The sequence below is a fragment of the Pezoporus flaviventris genome, unplaced genomic scaffold (assembly GCF_033815535.1).
Source record: "Pezoporus flaviventris isolate CSIRO_AGI_PZ_B2104156 unplaced genomic scaffold, CSIRO_AGI_Pfla_v1 ptg000001l, whole genome shotgun sequence".
NCBI lineage: Eukaryota > Metazoa > Chordata > Aves > Psittaciformes > Psittacidae > Pezoporus > Pezoporus flaviventris.
Genome location: NW_026892549.1, coordinates 29,961,053 through 29,981,234, shown reverse-complemented (window position 1 = coordinate 29,981,234; position 20,182 = coordinate 29,961,053). Strand labels below are relative to the sequence as shown.

The window sequence follows — 20,182 nt, the reverse complement described above, 5'->3', positions numbered from 1 at the left end:
CAACTTCTTAAAGTTAAGAGTAAAAATTAATCCTGATGCTGACTTGTCTAAGTAGACATGCTAGAGCGGACTGTATTTATGTTATTTGTTTATTGTGAATCCTTAAACCATGTCAACTTTTACTAACTGAAGTTTAAGATATACAGAATTACTACCCAAATCGGTGTTTAACTTCTGTAAAAAATGGGATTTAGTATCTGAACATAAATTGCAGATTCTTGTTTGGTTTTGTCAGCAATGATTTTGTATTTGCTTGATTTACCCACATAAATTTCTGGTAAACTAGATTGGTGATTCTGCACATTTTGTCTGCTTTGGCAATTTTAAAGTAGAAAATAAGGTTTTTTTTGAAAGCTGCGTGTATTATGGACAAAAATCTGAATTAATTTAGAGTCACAGAAAAGACTAGGCTCGTTCCAAATGGAAGGCCAGGTTGGATGAGGCTTCAAGCAGCTGGTCAAGTAGAAGGTGTCCCGGCCCATGCGGGGGGAGTTGGGACTAGATGATCTTTAAGGTTCCTTTCAATTCAAACCATTCTGTGATTCCATGAACTTCTGGGGGTCATCTCACCCAGTTTTCTATTGAAAGCGGGACCAAAGGGTAAGAAATAACTGCTCAAAGAGAAGAGCTGGGAGTTCTATGAGCTGCTTACTCGTTAATTTTTTGCAGCCCTCAGCCTAATAAAAATTTTGGAAGGCCAGGTAATGCTGGGACAGCATTGGTTTGGTATGATGGCTGAAAACCAGGGAAGTTTTTGTTACTGCACCACCTCTTGTTTACTAGTGTAGTGTCTTGACCTGGTATTGCACCAGTAAGCCACAGGGGTGTTTACTTGTGTAGGTAACAGGGCAGGAAAGATGTGTGTGGTTTGAGTAGAAACTTTTTTTCCAGGAAGAGTTAATTTGCCACAATGTTGCCCAAGTGCAAACGTTTGTTAGTGATGACATTTTCCCACTAGCAACTGGGGATTCCCATCATAGGGTTGTTTCAAAAAGTGTGTGCTCAAAGGCTGCCAGCTTTGTAGTTACTTTTCTTCTGTATATAGTACAACTCCTATGTAACTATAGTGAAGTGTGGTGCAATGAGGAGTAATATTCATCAAGCTGCTCTGGTTTTCAGAGAAATTGCTTTGTAACTGGGTAGCTGCTCTTCAGCAGGTAGCATGGGGTATGTGAGAAATTGATTGGCTCTTCTATTCATGAATGTATTAGAATTGTTCTAGATCTCTGCTTACGTTCTAGTGAGTGTCTTGGGAGGTGGGGTCTATTATTGTTTTTGATGAGTAAACAACCTTTGAAAATCTGTTGTTTTGGTGTTTTTTTTTCCTGAAAGGCATTTGCCTCCCCTTTTTCACAGGAATTAATTTTGTCTCTTTCTATTTTATTTTTATTCCCTGCAGAGTCATATTTCACTTCTTTCAAACTTACTTTTTACTGTATTCTCTTGAAATTAGTGATGACAATCCACAGATCTTTTTTCTATTCCTTAAAGAATCTTTTTTAAAAAGATGCAGAAAAAATGAGGAGAATTTGAAATACAGTTTGTGCATTTCAGCTATCTGTTTGCTTTAGGATTTGGTTTTGTGAACAGGTACTATTTCTTGGTACCTTGCTCAACAAATGGTGTGAGGCTTTGTTGTGGTTTAAGCCCAGCCATCAACTAAGCACCATGCAGCTACTGGCTCATCCCCTCCTCTCCTTGCCCCACTAAAATATCAGTGTGTTATCACCATTATTCTCAGACTAAAGCAGAAGCACAGCACTGTACCAGCTACTAGGAAGAAAATTAACTCTATCCTAGCCAAAACCAGGACAGGCTTCTGAGAAGTTTTTGGCCTAACCTAGTAAACTATGTGCAGCTGCAGCTGTTATGGTAAGAGTTCAGTATCTTCAGTTGTAGAACAAGCTATGTAAATGTTGAGTGGGAGGGTAGACAATCCTATAGGCAGTGCATGAATCATTGAGCTGAACGGGTGATTCAGGAGCCTGTGACATCCTCCTGGCTGGGATGACTAGTCTAACGATCTCTTTAATTGGACAAATCCATCATGTGTAGAACGAAGTAAATTTTCTGTGTGCCTTAAGAACGGAAGGACTACAAAATCAGAAGGGAAATGTAAACATGACTGGAAAAAAGCAGGAGTAAGGGAGGAAATATTGGTCTTGAATTACTTTTCTTGGCTTGCAAGACAGGTACCTGTGGGAACTTGTTGTGTGAGTGTGGCTGCTATATAATGGGTATGAGGGATAGTGCTTATGTAGGTGAGCAGACAGCCTCTTGCCTGTTTAAGCTGTTACTTGAGATGCGATGATAGCTCACCTTTGTCTCAACTCCTGACACAGTTTAGTCACGAACTAGGTAATTTGCATATAAATAAAGCTGCAGTTATTCCTCCCTCATGCTTGCTAAAGATGCATGTTGACTTCCTCATTGTAGTTCTAAAGACAGTATCAGTGACTATAAATTTTAAAGTGAATAGTTTACAGTATATTTTTAGTGGGTGGTTGGTTTCTTCAGTTTATATCATTTATCAAATACAGTTCACATGGACCGGGGTTGCACAAAATATTGAACTACGAGGACAAATATGACTTAATAATGACAAACTCACAGTTTAATCATCCTTTAGCAATCTGTAATTTATTTTTTTTGTAAGGCTTGTTTTTTTTTTTTTTCCACATAAGCAACTTCTCAATAGAAGTTTCAGTTCTGATGGCTTCGAGTTAGTTGTATACAACTGGCTTGCAAAAATCACTTTTCTCTTCTTTGTGCTTGGCTTTCCCTTGTGAAAAAGGGAATGGAGGTCATAGGAAGGCTCTTGTCTTCCTAGGCATGATTTTAATGTGGGATTGCTTTATTCTCTTCTTGCCTTTTAAGCATGCTAATAAGATTTAACTCTCCAAGTACACTTGTTTTGATGAGCAGTGATGAGGCAGTATTGCAACCATTAAGATAGCCCTGCAGGGAGTGCTCAGAAGTTTAAGTGAAATTGCCTTATTACAGCAAGACTAGACCTCCTTTAGAGTTTTTAAAGCTTTCTCCCTCCCCAAATGCCTTCATTTGCCATTATGAAATTAAAAGGCTGCAATAATAAAAAGCTGAAGAGCTTGGTTCTAGCACCTTTCTGTTCCAAGTCATTTTGCAATGTCGTGAGTTCTGTGAAAGCCCCAGTGGAGGGAGGAGGCAGGGGTGGATAACTGACCACAGGGGAAGTGCAAGGATACCCTGTTTTGGGGTGCAGCACTGTTCTTATGCCTTCCAGCCTGGGAATTCTTGAGAAGGCCTAAAGAATGAAAGGCACTGCCTCAGTCATCTGCCTCTAATGCTTGCTGCTTTGTCTCCAGTTGAAGGATTTTCTTTGGTAGTCCAAGAATGGCACCTTGGCCAGGATATGGCTATTTCAGTGAAGCATTGCATGTGTGCTCTGCCAAAGCCTTTTAGGTTGCATATGAGCTCACTGTCTCTCAGATGAATTGAAAGGAGAGCATAAAATAGCTTTTAGTTGCTGTCATCTTGATTTATCTTCTGATGCTTTGTAGCTGTGTTTGTAGCTCTTAAGGGGGGTTTGGAGGAAAAAACTTTTTTCCCCTCATCCTATAGAAGCTGTGGCATTTTTGCTCTGAACATGAAGGGCAAAAATTCTCTTAAGTTGTGAAAAGAATACCGAGTTCGTTTTTGCAAAGTAGGAGAAGACTGAGGGTAGCATAAGATTTTCTTGTCTTTTGCAGTTTATGTTGTTTCTCAGGAACATCTAAAAAAGCAAGAAAGAGGAAAGAATCCACCACCAGGTGGTTTCCTGACCCTGAGAGGAAAAGTCTTGGAGGAGACAAGGGTAGGAAGGAAGGCTGTAGGCTGCTGTTTGCTCCAGCATAGGTGGAGCTATAGAATAAAACAGGATTGTCCAGGGGTGGAAGAAGTGTTCTCTGTGAGAGTAACATTTTGTGCTTACAAAAATTGAGTGCAATAAGAATGCATTCCCATTGTTTCTCATAAGACCATGAAGCAGGCTGTTCCAAAATCAGTTCATGTGCAAGGAATGTCTTGCAGGAATTATGTTTGCTGCAATCTAGATTTGAGAAACAAATTAGATCTGTTTTCTCAGTTAGCAGGGTGATTCTTAATAGCATAAACAAAGGAATTCAAAGTGTGGTTGGCAATGGATAATGCTTAAGTGGTCCTTGTACATGGTGTCTGTGAGTTGGTGTGTTGTACATCTGAGCCGAGGCTACAGCTCGTAGTGGTATGTTAATAATGTGGATTTTTCAGTTCTAAAGCAGTAAATGACCAAATGCTGCTTAGTTTCCTGTTCAAAGGGGTATAGCTGAGCTGAGTCTTTGGTGCAGTATGTGGTTTAAATGACTCCATAGCACAGAATTGAATTGGGTAGTCCAGTTTGTTCTTGCTCACATATCCAGATTCTAGTGAAAGGCTAATTCCAAAATGCTTCTCTTGAAATAAAGCTGGCTTGCTCACTTTCACCCTGGGAACACATGGTTAGCGTTGCTACTTCTCAGTTGCCTGTTCTCCCATTTGTGTGGACAGTTAGTTCAGTGAGCTGATTGATGAAGGTTAAAACTTTTCTTTCACTTCAGGCTGGATCAGTTCCCTTGTCTTCATCATAGCAGTTAGCGGAATGCCTCTCTGCAAGAGTGATAAGAGAGGATATTTTCCTAGTACTAATTATCTGTAGAAATCTGTATTGGGCATGCTCAATCACACTAACTTCTGAAGTAGTTTTATCACCATTGTGTGTTTTACAATAGTTTCCAGTGAGATATTTTACAGTATCTTGTAATTGGCATTTCAAGCAATCTCATTCAGTTAAATAGCTACCATCTTACTTCCTTGAAAATTGGTTGTCTTGGTAATTGTGCCTGTAAAGCTGATGGCTTTGTTTCTTCTGCAAGTACATCATACTTCACTGTTTTTTTTGCTAAAGAAACCTAATGTATGTGATTTGTTGTGTTTCTAGTGAGAATTATGAATTGCTTAGGTGAATTAAGTTACAGATTTTTCCATGTCAATTCTATTAGATTAAGTTGATTTTTTTTTTTTTTCCACTAATAACTGTTTTACTTATAGGTAGTATGCATATGTGCCCATGGAAATAACTTTGCAAAAATGGTGCAGCTTTGTGAAACTGAACATTTAATAAAACATGAGTTTGTATTCAGAGGTGAGAATGAAGCATTCTAGTGAAAAATCTACTTAATCTATTACAATTTAAGACAACAATAATTATAATGAAAGGCAACCAGTCTGAAGAGGACACCTTATTTGTATATTCAATAGCACATTATTAGTGCTACAGTAACATTAGCTTGTAAACTGAATGTGGAAGTCTTCCTGATTTTTCCCCCTCATTTCTTAAGGAAAAGTTCCCAAATATCCAGCTGTGTCTACCGTGTAATTTACCTTGATTACAGCAAATTATGCCAGCTGTCTTCACCTGTGTCTCAGCATTTCTGGAGCATTGGGAATGAGAAAGGGTGAAGGATGCATTGATTGCGTTTGCTGTAAAACTTGATGATATAGAAGTTGTGAGTACAGATTTTTTTTTAATTGCTTCTTCATCTGAAAACCACTGGGTTAAGATTTAGGGGTAATCTGGGTCAATATTCTGTTTATATACATGTGGGTTTTTTTTAAAATAGTATTTTTAAAGCTGTGCTTTGATCCAAATCATTACTTTAAATGTTCTTAACTATTTAGAGTCTGAGATGAGTAGTTATGCTGTTGCTTATTAAGCAGTATCTGGAAATTTATTTAGCACTTCTTTGCCCCATTGTAACTCTTTACATCTATTAGTTGATTTGATTGGTTAATCTGTGTGATTAAGCCCTAAAATATGGCATATAATACTTTATGCCTAGATGGAAGTATCAGGTCATTTGAGTAATTTTTGCTGAATGACAAGAATGACACAGACCTTTTAGGCTTTTTCCCCCCCCACTTCCCCCAGCAGAGTAAACCTAGAACAACTTAATTTGCCCTGACTGTGGTTTAGGATCAGTAGGAAGTGAACCCAGTAGTACTTAAAATCTACACATACTTTCTTGTGTGACTGTGAGACAGTCTCATTTTCTTCTTCTTGCCCGTGCTGTGGGGAATTGCCTTTGATGCTTATTTAGCTCATGGGAGAGAGGAAAGGGCCCCCTTTTCAAGGCATTTTTTCATTTGTTGGGCTTTACTTGTCAATGTGTATAAGACTGGGTTGGTGGGGGTGGCAAACTCCATCCTTTATATAGCATCATTTAGGTTGGAAAAGGCATTAACCTAACATTGCCAATTTCACCACTAAGCCATGTCCCGAAGTGCTACATCTGCACACCTGTCTTTTAAATACCTCTAGGGATGGTGACTCGACCACTTCCCTGGGCAGCTGATTCCAATACGTGACAACACTTTTGGTGAAGAAATTTTTCCTAATACTCAATCTAAACCTCCCCTGGAGCAACCTGGGACTGTTTTGCTCTCATCCTGTAGTTTGTTACTTGGGAGGAGAGACCAGCCACCTCCTCATCCATCCTCCTTTCAGTTGGTTGTAGAGTGATAATGTCTCCCCTCAGCCTCTTTTTCTCAAGACTAAGCAAAGCCTAGTTCCTTCAGCTGTTCCCCACAGAACTTGTCCTCTAGACACTTCACCAGCTTCGTTGTTCTTTGGACATGTTTCAGTACCTCAGCATCTTTTAAGGTTACATAGACACAGTGATATGATATGTTGCTTGCTGTATTGCGTACCTGCAATTGGTAGCCACAGGTACATAGTTACTGCATGTTGGGCTGGGACAAAGGGACCCTCTTAAAACAATAAGAAACTCATTCATGGGCCAGCCGCATCTTGGTTGTGTTTGAAGGATGAAAGGAGAATATCCAGGATTGGTGGCACCAAAAGGATGAATTATTTGACAGCTTGGTGAAGTGACCATTCAGTTGGCAAAAGAGCTAACTTTTAAGGTGTCCTAAAGTGAACAGCCTTTATTATAACGTTAAAAATCACAACCACAGGTGAAAAAGACCCTGGCCCAGCTGATGACCCTTCTCCTGAGTATTTCCGACTAGCTAAAGATGACAACACAGCAAGTATTAATTATATGTAAATTACAACCAGTCATTGTAACTGGGAGTTTACTGCCTTATAACTTTTGTGTATAAATGTAAAGAAGAAAGCTGGCATTGGAATGCTTGATTTGCGGAACAGTCCACTGAGCACCCAGGCCTGAATAAACAATATCTCTCCTGAGCGCATGAACTGGTTTACTGCACGCTGAGCACAAATCCGCTTTTCGGACAACAATAGCAGAGTAGAACGCCATTTTAAATAATGCGGGGGAGCTGCCCTCTCTGTAGAGAGGTCATTTTAGTTTGAGTATTGAAATGGCATTGTTTGTTGAAACGGCTGACAGTGGAGAAAAGAAATAAAAGACTAGAACAAGGATCTCATCCTTCATTTGGATTAATATAATTCATAAATATTTATTATACAAACATTTGGTATAGGATATGTACCTTGTCAATAGATTTGTTGCTTATTAAAAGTAAGTGGATGGACCATTATTTCAGCCTAATTCAAAGGGGCTTTAAACAAACCATATCTAATTGGAGAAGAGGCTAATATAGTGAGCCCTGATAAGTTTTGAGGAGCCAAGCATGGCTACTGCCTGGGGGTGGCACTGTAAAATGACTAGGGAATAATCTCAAAATGCATTAAATATTCTGAAATCTTCTGTGCAGGCAAAAGGCTTAGAGCAGGTCACTGGGACAAGGATAATTCCTCCTTGTATGCTACTACGTGAAATTGTTAATTTAGTCCTGTGTGCTTCTTGAGTAATCATGAATAATCAAATTGAAATACTGTTAAAAAGCAGATTATAATGCAACAATGCTATGGAATAAATTACTGTTGTCTGAGATTACAGGCAATACTTGGTTTTACTTTAGCAACAGTGCGAGTGCCTAAGTGTTTTGAGAAGGTGTTGATTATTGTATCTAATTCTTTTTTTCTCTTTGTTTTAGCTAGCTGGGGTGGCCTTCCTTGCAGCTGGTCTGTGGGCATGGAGTGAAAAGGTAAGGGTAGAAAAGACTGGTCTTACATTGGTGGCTGCCCTCTCCTACCTCTGCTCCCCATAAAACTACTTCTGCAGGAAGTAGCAAAGATTGAATTTAGCATCTGAGCTCATGACCATGTTTGAATGATCTAAACCAAGTTTAGTTGGAGTTTTATTCTTGATCAGGTGTTAAGCTGTGGCCCTTGATATTTAGACCTTTTTTGTAAACTTTTAAGAGCAGGATGCTTGGGAGAACTTAACTTTTACTATTAGTCCTTACAAACTGGTTCTCTTTTGAAAGCATGCTTTCTAAAATACAGCTCTCTACCCCCCTCTTTTTGCTACAAACAAGAAGCATTTGGGAGAAATGTAAAAGATAACTGATTTTGATTTAAAAAAAAACAACAAACAACTGAACAGAAATCAAACAAAAAATACCCCAAACACAAGCACACATACTGGGGACTGTCATTTTGAAGTATTCCAGTCTTCAGGCCATCTACAAACTTCCTTTTGGAACTTCCTATGGAGTTGCTTAAGTTACTGTGTCTCTATGTAGAGTCTCAAATGTGGGGAGCATGATCTAACTAAATAAGGCTTTTATATTTGTCAAAGGTTTCTTCTAGTGAGCAACTTCCTCAGAGGAAGTCTGTTGTGAGCATGTACCTACAGAGATCTCCTATTACAAAGAGATGGTATAGGTATGGAAATGAATGATTCACTCCCTTGTCATGAATATAGAAGCATGGTTTTAATATGACTGCAAGCAGTAGGAAAAAGTGACAGTTACTAGCAGATTTACTGATCTTGAACCTTAATTAGCAGTGGAAAGCAGGTGCCCTCACTTGTACTGCTGGGTAGGAAGAGTTTAATTACCATTATGGTGGAACATTTCCTTAATCAGAGTGCTTATACACAGCAGCTGTGTATACACATACAACAGGGAGGTTCTGGGATTCTTCCACTTTTTGGAAGTGAAAGAGTTTTATGATGATCTTAATGCTGAGGTGTGTATTCTCCTTCTCCACGCTCCCTATGTGTGTGCAGGCATTCTTACAACTAAATAAGTGATGTGACTGATACGTAGTAAGCAGCCTACTTCCACTCAAATGCATTTACCTCTTAGCCTGTTGTTATAGAAGGATTTTATTTCCAGTCCTTTAGAGAGAGTGTTAATCTTGTTTTGAATTTGTATTCTCTCAAGTTCAGATATCATCTTCTGTTCTGTGAAGAATCACATAGGGTATATGTGGTTGAAATGACTAGCTCACAGCTACTTCTAATTGCCAGAGGGACTTCATGGTACACTGAAGTTACTAAAAGGCAAGGACAGATTCTTTCTGTCTTTATTCCTTAAATTTTGCCTGAACTATTTCTGTTCTCTGTTCTAACTTAGAAATAAGTGCTTCAAAGCTTTTCCTGTGGTTTTGAACTTCTGAATGGCTTGTAAAATCTGTACATGTCTGTTATTCTTTGTGATGTGGACGGTCTTTCATACTAGTTACTGTTCTTCAGTCATAGTGTCTGTATGGATCTGTTTGTTTACAGATAAATATCTTGGTGAACAATAGATAGGAAGTAAGAGAAAAACATTCCAGAAGCTGTGCTGCAGCAGTAAACTGAAAGATAAATTACAGGTGGTGGAAAAGTTTTGAACATCCTGTCTCTTAAATGCAACATGAAGTACATTGGGTCCCTTTAACTTCTCTGGTTTTTCTTTTACCATGAAGACTGTGTTATAATGAGTTATTATGTTATAAAGTTGTGACAATCAACATCCAGTTTACAGAACCTCGTTTATAAGAAATCAGCTCTGTCCTTGTCTGATGTATTTTATGGTTTCCATACTAATGTATCTCAAAAGAGTAACTGGTTTGGCATCTGTTAATAGGATATATTAGAGATGTTTTATTTGAAGACAACCCATGTTTGCCCTCTGTTGGCAACACACTTCAGTTGAGATGGTGGCATAATGCTTACAAATATTAAAAAAGAGGAAAACAAAGTAAACATGTACAGTTGAACTCTTAATTCACTGTTCCAGGTGACTGAAAGGAAGACTTAAAGGCTGAGTTTTATTCTTGGATTTTTTTTTGACAGTAACCAGGTATCAAACTTCATTCCTGTATACCTGTAGGAAATGGAAGTGCTGTTTTAAAGGGCACTCTGGGCCTCAAAGAGCTTTTACCATCCTGCAGATGACACAGGCAGAAGCATTCTTAGAGAGATGAGGGCGGTGGAATGAGATAGTGCCCTGAATTAATTCTCTTGTTTACTTCCTTCCTTCAGGATTTTTCACTTAGCATCTTCTGTTGGGCAAAAAGCACCCTACGACCTTCTTTGCAAAAGAGAAAGTTGTAAACATCAAACATGAACATGAAGAAACTGTTGTGAACTCAGCAACATCTGAGGGTGAATAACAGAGCCCAGTTCCTGCCAACTGTTCTTCATAAAATGTTTTGATCAGAGGAAGTTTTCTTCCAAAAAATGTTGCTTGAGCAAGTGAGATTGTCTGAAAAAAAAGCTCCTGTTTGTGTTGGAAAGGAGATGGCTGGAAATAGTTGTGACAGTTTCAATATCCTGGTCACAGTGTTTGGTTTCTTAGTGTATGGGTTCTACAAAGACATTAGCCTAGCTAATCTTGGCATGTCTTCCTTCATTTTTGGGTTCTGAGACAAGGTTTGATTAGGTAGGACTCTCACTATTAATCCAGAAGACCAAGTTTGATAGTCATCTGTTGATAATTGTGTTACAGTTTGTAAGAATGGAAATGTGTTACTGGTGACTAGAAAAGTCTTTGCTTCCCAAGACTTTGAATGCTGTGATATTTATAAACCGTGACCAATTTTTAATAGGCCATTTCAACTGTTAGTCAGCAGCTATTGCGAGGCAATTCTAAATCCTACAGTTCAATTTTTTTAGTTATTTTCATCCTTTCAACCAGTTTTGATAAAAACAACCTTATTGTCTTGCTTTTGCCAAATCAACAGCTCTAATGAGATCTGTTATAGAACAAATTCTGAAAGAAGATGAATTCCTACGTATCACTGCCATACTGTAAATCAGTGTGTTTTCATCAGCTGAAGTTTCTCCATGTGCACATTTTATTCTAGTGCTGTATTTTGAAGACATTATTTTTATTAAGCAAGTATTGAAATAGAAAGTGACACAGGTTTTTCCAAGGTATTCTCTTAAAATGTATATTCTTTGAACTTAACTCATGCTACTCAGGTATTTGTGCTAGGTAAGAATTTGCTTTCTCTTGATGGAATTAAACTGCTTATATGAATTGCTTTCTGTCTCGCTGATATCTTTCTCTTACACTGAACAAAATCAGCTTTGGAATATACTTTATTAAAAAAAAATAGACCTGTAATGATGGGATTTTGTACTGTTTATTTTGTTATTTCTCCGTTTGAAAAGGAAAGTATTTCCTTATTAAATGTTGTGTGTATTGCTGATGAGTGTATGGCAAAAAATTAATACTATTGCAAGGCTGCCTGGATGTGCTTACAGATTTTTTTTCTTGAAAAGCTTGTTATGTGTATTTGATGGGATTTTAATGGTAGCTGGTGTATAAACTTAATTTCTTTAAAGCCTAATCTAGAAATAAGGGCTTCACTGTGTTAGCATTATGTTTACATAGATTTAGAAATTCTGCCTTAAGATCTAGACAGACAGGCGAGGTGAGAGTTTTGTCAAGATAAGTGGTGTGTCTGGATACTGAAGAAGAAAATATTGTTGCTGAATTAGGAAAATTGGAAGTATATAGAATAGATAACTGGTTTTGGTGTAAGAATTTTATCTAGGATGAAATGGGAATATTTGGGCTTTACTCTCTATTTTGCCAGATTTTGGAGTAGCATTTCTAAGACTATTCAGCACTAGAAGGGGGTGTAAGTAAAATGTTGAGACAAAAAAAAAACCTTCAAGCTTCCCTGGAAAACTAAAACAAGATTCTGTTCCCATCCCTTAAAATGTCAGCCATAACCTGCTTTGTAGTTTATGTCTCTCCCTTTCTGCCATGAAAACATAAGGATTGGAAAAAATTCCTTAAATTGTCTTAGACTTTGTAATGCCCTTCTGATTAATGTATTTCAGGTTAATATAAAGCATTAGTTCTTTTGCCTTGAAACTGAATGAATATTCAGTGATAATATCGAGCTTTGGCCCGTCTTGTGGAAGCTTGTTTGGCCAATAGACCTAGAAGAATGTAATCTGCGACTGCACTGGTTTTACTTATTTAAAGTATTATTAGCTATAACTTTGCATTAATATTTCCTCTGCTATGGTGAAGAAAATTGGCATTGTCAGTAACCATGTTACAGTAAGAATTTTCCATGAGGATCAGTTGTTGGCAAGATCAGGGGTTAGCAACTAATTCGTTTGGAGTCATCTGGAAACCATGGACATCCAGAAGAAATGCTTAATGAAGTACATACTTAAAGTGGTCACCTTTTTCTGCTACCCTATTTTTCTCTTTCAGGGTGTATTGTCTGATCTGACAAAGGTAACTGGTCTTCATGGTCTGGACCCAGTGTTGCTTGTGTTAGTGGTTGGAATAGTGATGTTTACTTTGGGATTTGCTGGTTGTGTAGGAGCGCTGAGAGAAAACATCTGCCTTCTGAAGTTTGTAAGTAACACCTTTATATGAGTGGATTATGTATGAGAAAGTTGGGAATGATGGGTGAATAACTAGTAGCAAACTCAAATAATTAATTTTTAGAACTTTGTTACAATGTATCACGATGTCTGTTACAACTTACTCCCCTAACAAGCTTCTGAGTAATGGTATGAAAGCAGCGTAGGTTCAAACCTATATATATATTTTCCCCTTCCTGGAAAGTGTTTTTTTCCCTTTTTTATTTATTCTGTTATGGTGGTGATGTTAAAGTATTGTATACCAGAATCTAACATTGTGTATGTAATATCACAGAATATGATGTTTGGAACATATTCAGTGTTCCAAACTGAACAGGAATTAGGAATTGCTGAGAGGAGATGGTATAGTAGCTTAGGGAGAAAAAAAAGCCCTTAAAAATTTAATTTTTTTTTCTAAATGGACAAAACATGGGGACTTTGACAAATGTCAGATCTCTTAAATTTTATTTTTTTTTTATACTGAGGCTGCTTCTTTGCTTTAGATCTGAAAACGAGCTGAACAAAAAAGTTGTAAAACTGGAAACAATTCAAGAAGTAACATCAAGACTACTTCAGCGCTGTATTTTGCACATTCTTATTTGTTATCACTGCTGTGCATAATGACTGTGGTGTGGTGCTTATTTTACTGTCGAGTTTAGGTGACCAAAATAAAGATAACTCTCCCTCTTGGGTGTTTCTTTACATTATTCTCATTTTAACAGGCTGTGTTCTCATAGTATTTTTAGTGAGTAAGAATTTTAACCTAATTCTCTGTGTCTGTTTCTGGTGGAGTTGGAGTAGGGATGCATTCAAAATGAATGGATATTTTCTAATTTGTGCCTTTTATTTTTACAGTTCTGTGGAGCAATTGTGTTTATATTCCTGCTGGAGGTGGCAGTGGCAGTTCTGGCTTTCCTGTTCCAGGACTGGGTGAGGGACAGGGTCAAAGAATTCTTTGAGAACAATATTAAATCCTACCGAGATGATATTGACCTCCAGAACCTCATTGATTCGCTGCAGAAAATTGTAAGTTCATATCCTATCACTAGTCTCATGTGTTCTAGGAGAGTATGTAGATTTGGAAGTTTTCCTTTTTGTTAAGATTTTATCATATTCTGTAGTTAATAGTGCCATGTTACAGATGTGCTGGTTTGCTCTTTTTGCACTGAAAGCATCAGGGAGGCAAGATATTCTAAGAGATAATGCTGTTCTAACTGTCAGTGTGGAAGCTCTACGAAGCATGCATCTGTCTTTGACCTTCTTCACTTGCTCCCCTGTTCTTATCAGTGTTGCACCAGTTTAAGAGGTGAAAAACAAAAACACTGTCCTGAGAAAATTGTGCACAGTGATTGTGTAGTACTTGGTTGCCTACTGGGGTTAAATCACAGTAATTAGCTGTATATTGCCAACGGGTTACCTGTCCTGTTCATTCAGTCTTGTGTGCATTGTTATGGAAGCATCCTCTTACTAATCTACCTGGTTGGATTTCAGTGCTGTTTTGCTTTAGCTTTTGGTGCTAAGGGCACCTTTTTGTAAGGTGGGGCTCCTCCTGGCTATGACCAACACCAGTAATTTTCTCAGTATTGCACACTCTGTTCTTTGTTTACCTAGTTTCAGTATAGTCATCCAGGCTAATACACTAAGCTGATTTACAGTTGAACTCCAATTAAATACTTTTCAATGAAAATAAAAGGCTGAATGTACTAAGAAGAGTTCAGTAGCCAGACTAACATGCTAATAAGCCTGAAAAAGGAAGGACCAGAAAAATCTCTCCATTGGCCTGTCATTGATTCATGCATGAAAGTACTGAGGAAGGAAGGATGCAGTGTGGATAAGCAGGTGTAGTTCTGCAGGGGCTGAGCAGCAAGATAGAGCAGTCAGTTCAAGTGCCTCAGTGAAGCCCATCTTCTAAGGAGCTACGCTTCTTAGGCTGACTTGCTCTGTTCTCAGTGTGTGCCTTGGGACCCTGAGAGGTTTTTGTAGGCAGCTTCCTGCTCTGGCTAACTTTATTGCTTTCAGGCCTGTAAATGACCTCATAGTCTGTACCTGATGGAATTAGATTAACATGCTTTTGGTGGTTGTATGCCTTATTTACAACAGATGTGTCAGGGAGGAGGGACCAGAAAGATGAAAACAAACCTCTTCTGCTTTCTTCATGGTAAATGACTGTTCTGTTCAGCTCTCCTTAGTTATATATATGCTGCAAAAAAGTTACAAAAGCAACTGTCCACATCTGTTGCTGTCACAGTTTGATAAGTTGTGAATCCATTTACTAACTTCAAGTTTTGGTAGTCTTACAGACAGTTAGATTGATATAAGTTTTGTGAAGATGGGTGTTGGGCAGAGGAAAGATTCTAGAGATATCCCAAGAGGATGGAACTTCATGAAGTACCAGAAAAATCTATGTGATGGTATAACATTTCAAGTAATCAAGTTCTAGAGAAAGATTTGTGCCCTCAGATATCCAGGCTAGTAAGCTGTAAGGCTTAACCTAATAAGAAACTAGCTTTCATTAGTTCAAGAAATTGACCATTCCTTGTAATGGTGTGATTTCACCAAACTGCAAATTGTGATAACTGTAGTACACTGTTAAAAAGTATTTCACATAGGTTTCTTTACCTAGAGTTGACTGACCTTTGAGCTAGTGAGACTTTACCAGCTAATTAATTTGGATATGAAAACCTTCTCATTTAAAAGGAAGGATGTTCTTAAGTGCTTGGATCCACTTTTTACAGTAAACATGAAGATTTAAAGATGGGGTTGCAAATTTAAAGTTTTTTTTTAATAATTTTTCTGGTTTGGTTGACTTGGAAACAGTGGGGTAGAAAGCATTTGTTAAACACTTTTGTTGCACCATTTATGGATGTTCACTGATTGCATCTAGCAATTACCTCTAAAGTGATAATTTTTATGATTCTGTCACACTGACACCCATTTCCAGGAGCAGTATGCCAAATGTATTGCTTTGATTTCATAGAACTACTTTATTGGTTACTAGTGTTTTACTCTGATGCTGCTGTTAATTCTGCACAGTGTTAGAGGAAGTGAAGATGATAAGCAAAAATCATTCCAGAGAAAGCGTTCAGTAGATAAGTTGTCTCTAAAATATCCCCAAATGCTAAGAGTTCATTTATGTGTTACAGAACCATTGCTGTGGTGCCCAAGGGCCAGATGACTGGGACTTTAACATATATTTTAACTGCAGCAGTGAAAGCAAAAGTCGTGAGAAGTGTGGTGTTCCTTTTTCCTGTTGTATACCTGATCCTGCAGTAAGTTGTTTCCTGGTTTTGTATTGCTCTGATGTTGTTGGAGAGTTATAAACGGAAGCACTTCCTGGATAAAGTGTGATGACTAGAGCTTTAAAAAGTCTTCTGAATGATCAAAAAATTACTCTTGTGCATATTCTTTGTGCACTCTTTTCATGTTTCTGTTCTAGACTTTATAGAGTCCAAATGTGGCAACCTGTTCTTCCATGGCTTGAGTGGCTGATTTTTATGCCCTACCCCAATGTGTTGTTGCCTTGAATTTCTGTCCTCTGTATAGCTTGTAAGGACCTGAGAGCACTGTCTAAGCAGTGCTTGCCCTAGTTAATACAACATTCCCCCCTCTGCCAGACAAGCAGGAGTAACTATTTGCTGGTTGTTTATCAGCAACTAATAAAGTGCTTATGCACAGTCTCAGTTTAAAGCATGTTGAGTAAATTCTATGGTTTTGCCAAGATTTAGGTGAGATCTGTTTACTAAACTTCAGGAATCTAACCTTTTCAGTGGAAGCCAGAATGTGGAGGTAGGACTAACATATAATGCTTGACAGTATTAGTAGGAATAGTTACAGCTCAAAGTTGGTCCAGAAGTCTGTATGCGGAATAGATAACTCTTGGTAGGTTATACGGAGGCTTTTGATTGTCTTGGAAATCAGCCAAGGAAAGACTTTGTCAGGGAAATATTCCATATTCAGATTTCCCAGTAATTATTTTCTACTTTAATTTGGATCAGTACTATTCAACTGCTGTATTTAAGGAGACATAAGTGTGGTTAAATCTTCTTAAGAAGAGATTTACTCCTAATAGTTCAATATAACTCACTATGGATTGTTTGAATTGTGCTGTAGTTGTGTAGTACGTAAGTTTTCATAAGGCTCATGCAGAGAAAACAGCAAGTCTTCAATGGAATGTCTTTGCATCTTTGGAGATGAATATTGTCATTGGGTTGCGTAGGGTTGTGATTTGGAAGATGTTTGTGGTCTTCCTACTTGGGATCTGCGGCTGAAACATTTTGTCTTCATGACTAGGTATGTCTTGGGGCTGGGTTATATGTGAGACTGAACTATCAACTGAGGGGGCTCAAGTAGCTTGCTGCTGTTACTTATTTTAAACTGATTGGAATAGCAAGTTGTATACCACTTGAAATGATGGAATTGTAAGGCGTGTGTCTTCATTGCTGGTATAAATGAATCAGCCAGATCTTTATTGTTACCTCAGTGTTTAGGTGTTATGTGTAATACCTAAATGAAACTGATCTTGGAAATGTAAATGTCTTATTTGTATGCTGGCAGTACATTTACTCTGCTTTATGTTAAAAAGTCCTTGCTAGTTGAAAGCCAAGTGATAGAAGCAGCTAGGATTTCTGGTGGAGGATGTTTTCCTGCGACTATACACCTCTGCTTTGTCATTACTTTTCTTGTATTCTGCTAGTGCTTTGCTCATTTTTAGTAAAAGTACTTCTTAAAATGTTTGGCTCTGACAGTCCTGATTTGTTTGTCTGTGAAATCTTAAAAAAAAATTTCTGTAAACAGAAGTAAGTAAAATTCAGTTGATTTATTTTAAATCTCTCTTGCTTTGCAGCAAAAAGTTGTGAATACGCAGTGTGGCTATGATATCAGAAAGAAGGTAAGGTACTGGGGTCTTGCTATCTGTCATTCTGTGCTTGCATAAGCAAAATTATAAAAATGGTGAAATTGCTGATAGTTATGTCAGCTTAAAATTCTGGGAACTAATGGACTGTGCCTCATACTGCAAGTAAACCTCTACTGTGAGAGGGTGGAGAAAATAAGTGATGGAATGAGTAAAGGGAAAGGTGTGTTTCAAAAAGGGGTATTACTTGCATTTCAAATGTGCATTTCAGTTATTAGTTATAATAGTCTAACTCTGAATTCTATTATCTGCTAATTATAGAGTATTCTAATAACAGGATTAGCAGAAAGATAATAACATCAGTGTCTGACATTCCCTGATTTAATCAGGGCATACATGTATTTCTAGAGTCTTGTTAAAACATTACTGCATAAGTGACAAATTGTCTACCTATATCATGTGATTGTTCTTATCATAAACTTGAGCAGAGAAGTGATATTCTTCCTCTCTACATTCAGAGCAAGAGTCAATGGGATGATCAGATTTTTGTCAAAGGATGTATTCTTGCCCTTGAGGCTTGGTTACCCCGAAATATCTACATTGTTGCAGGTGTCTTCATAGCTATCTCACTGCTCCAGGTTAGTTGCTTTTGGTATACTACTTTGAAAAAAAATTCAAGTTTGCAGATACAGACCTAATGAAGGGAAAAGTAGTGATAGTAAACGCGGAGTTAATAGTTTGACACAGGGTTTTTTTTGTAGGTATGAGAATAATACGGCAAAAAAAAATTATGGGGATGGGGACTTAGAGTGAAAATACCTGATATCAACTAATTCTGTTGAAATTATATTACTCAAACCTATGAAGGTCACTGTAGAAATACAGTGCTATTATAATCCATAAATTATATGATTATTTTCTATTGTTAGCATATTGTTAATATATATAATTATTACATAATGTGATACAGTACTTCTTATGTTTCAATGTTCCCTGAGGCAAGGGAGATCTGGTCATCTGCTCCAATAGATCTGTTCTATAGCCTTCTATCACAAATGTGAAATGACTGAAATACAGTTCTGCACCCATGTTAAAACTACCACTTGGCTGTAAGCGATGTATAGCATACTCCTCAAAAAAAGTTGAGACCATGAGATCAGGGAAATTGGTGAACAGGATGCAAACGTGATATTAGCAGACCCAGATGAAGCTGCTGTGGCTTCTTCCAGTACTTTTGTTGGTGCTTGGTACATCAAAGAACAAAAATTCCCAGTAAAACATATTGGATTACTTCTTTCAAAGAGCATCCTGCTTTCATTTGAGGCAGCTGTGTACATTTACCTAATTTTTTTTTGATATGTTACCACTAAGGTGGAAATAACAAAGTTGTTGGCCTACTACAGAATGTATTTTCCAGTTGACTGAAAACAACATAGTGCTGGCAAAATACCTTTTCTCGACCATGGCAATACTGCCCTCTGTTGCTAAGTTTTTAGTATTTTATTACCATCTAATTATATGCTTATATGGCTTTGAGAGATGCTGTCCTGAGAGCAACACCTTTAGTTAGGAAGATGTTCAGGATATAAATTCACATCTTTTGGTAGTGTGTTGACTGACAATAACTTCTTGTTATTCTTTTTCATGTCCTGAATCTCTGGGAAACCATTTTCACAGTCACTTGTCTTTTCAGATTGAGTCTTTCTTGTGCGTTAAACTATTCCATTGTGAGACTGAGAGTTAGACATAACCTGACTACTTCTGTAAAGAAATCTTTTTAGCTTTTCTGAAACTTCACTCCAGTCTGTAATTTTTTAATGCTGTTTCAGGATATGTGCTGAGTTATGGATATATCTTAAATTTGTAAAGGAAGATTTCCCTGAGAACTGGAGTGAATGTTAAAACTTTAAATTTAAATGTCTCAGAATAATCTGGGACATCTCTCACTATTCTTTGTGACAAGAATTTCATTTTAGTACAGGTAATTGTTTGGTTTATATGTATTTTAAAAAATTGTTCAGAAATTGACTTGATTATTCAGAGTTGTAGAACAAATGAAAATGCCTGATTTGTAACTTTAGCAACAGCTAAGTGAGTTATAAGACTCAAACTTGGCTAAGTGGATTTCTTCCAGCTCTAGGGCGTAAGAAGCTTATTATTATGAATGCTTCTGAAGTGTTACATGAAAGCATCTTTTTCTCATAAGTTTTATTTCCTGCAAGATTCTGCTGCCTTTATTACTTTTTAGTCATAGCTATGCTCTGATGGATGTTCCTAGCTATGAAATGATATCTAAACCTGCAAACAAACATCTTTCAGGCTGGTATATTACAAGTGTTTCATCTCACAAATTTTTGTTTGTTTGTTTTTGTTTGTGTTTTAGATTTTTGGTATTTTCCTAGCCAGGACATTGATATCTGACATTGAAGCTGTAAAGGCAGGTAATGCCTTTTGAATATAAAAGAAAAAAAAAAGTGTATTTTATAGTTACTGGTTGGACACCAAGGAGGAAGAAATACACAGGCCATGAAAAACTCCTGCTAAAAGCCTTATGTGGATTTTGCCCAGCTCATGCTTTTTTGTTGGAAGCTGGTACAAAAACAAGATCTCAGAACACACACCCTTTTTTCTGACAAAATGA

The 20,182-nt window shown here is 37.5% G+C and overlaps 1 protein-coding gene across 4 annotated transcripts in view; it reads left to right on the top strand.

The window, feature by feature from the left end:
• The window catches only part of TSPAN14 (tetraspanin 14), a 39,235-nt gene extending 19,053 nt beyond the window's left edge, over positions 1-20,182 (top strand). For all 4 annotated transcript variants that reach the window (XM_061450001.1, XM_061450022.1, XM_061450007.1 and 1 more), the window contains 7 exons: positions 8,017-8,067; positions 12,535-12,681; positions 13,545-13,715; positions 15,833-15,958; positions 17,533-17,577; positions 18,060-18,179; positions 19,925-20,182. In XM_061450001.1, the coding sequence (XP_061305985.1) occupies positions 8,017-8,067; positions 12,535-12,681; positions 13,545-13,715; positions 15,833-15,958; positions 17,533-17,577; positions 18,060-18,179; positions 19,925-19,996 (732 nt within the window). In that variant the 3' untranslated portion in view covers positions 19,997-20,182. The remainder of the gene's footprint in view (positions 1-8,016; positions 8,068-12,534; positions 12,682-13,544; positions 13,716-15,832; positions 15,959-17,532; positions 17,578-18,059; positions 18,180-19,924) is intronic.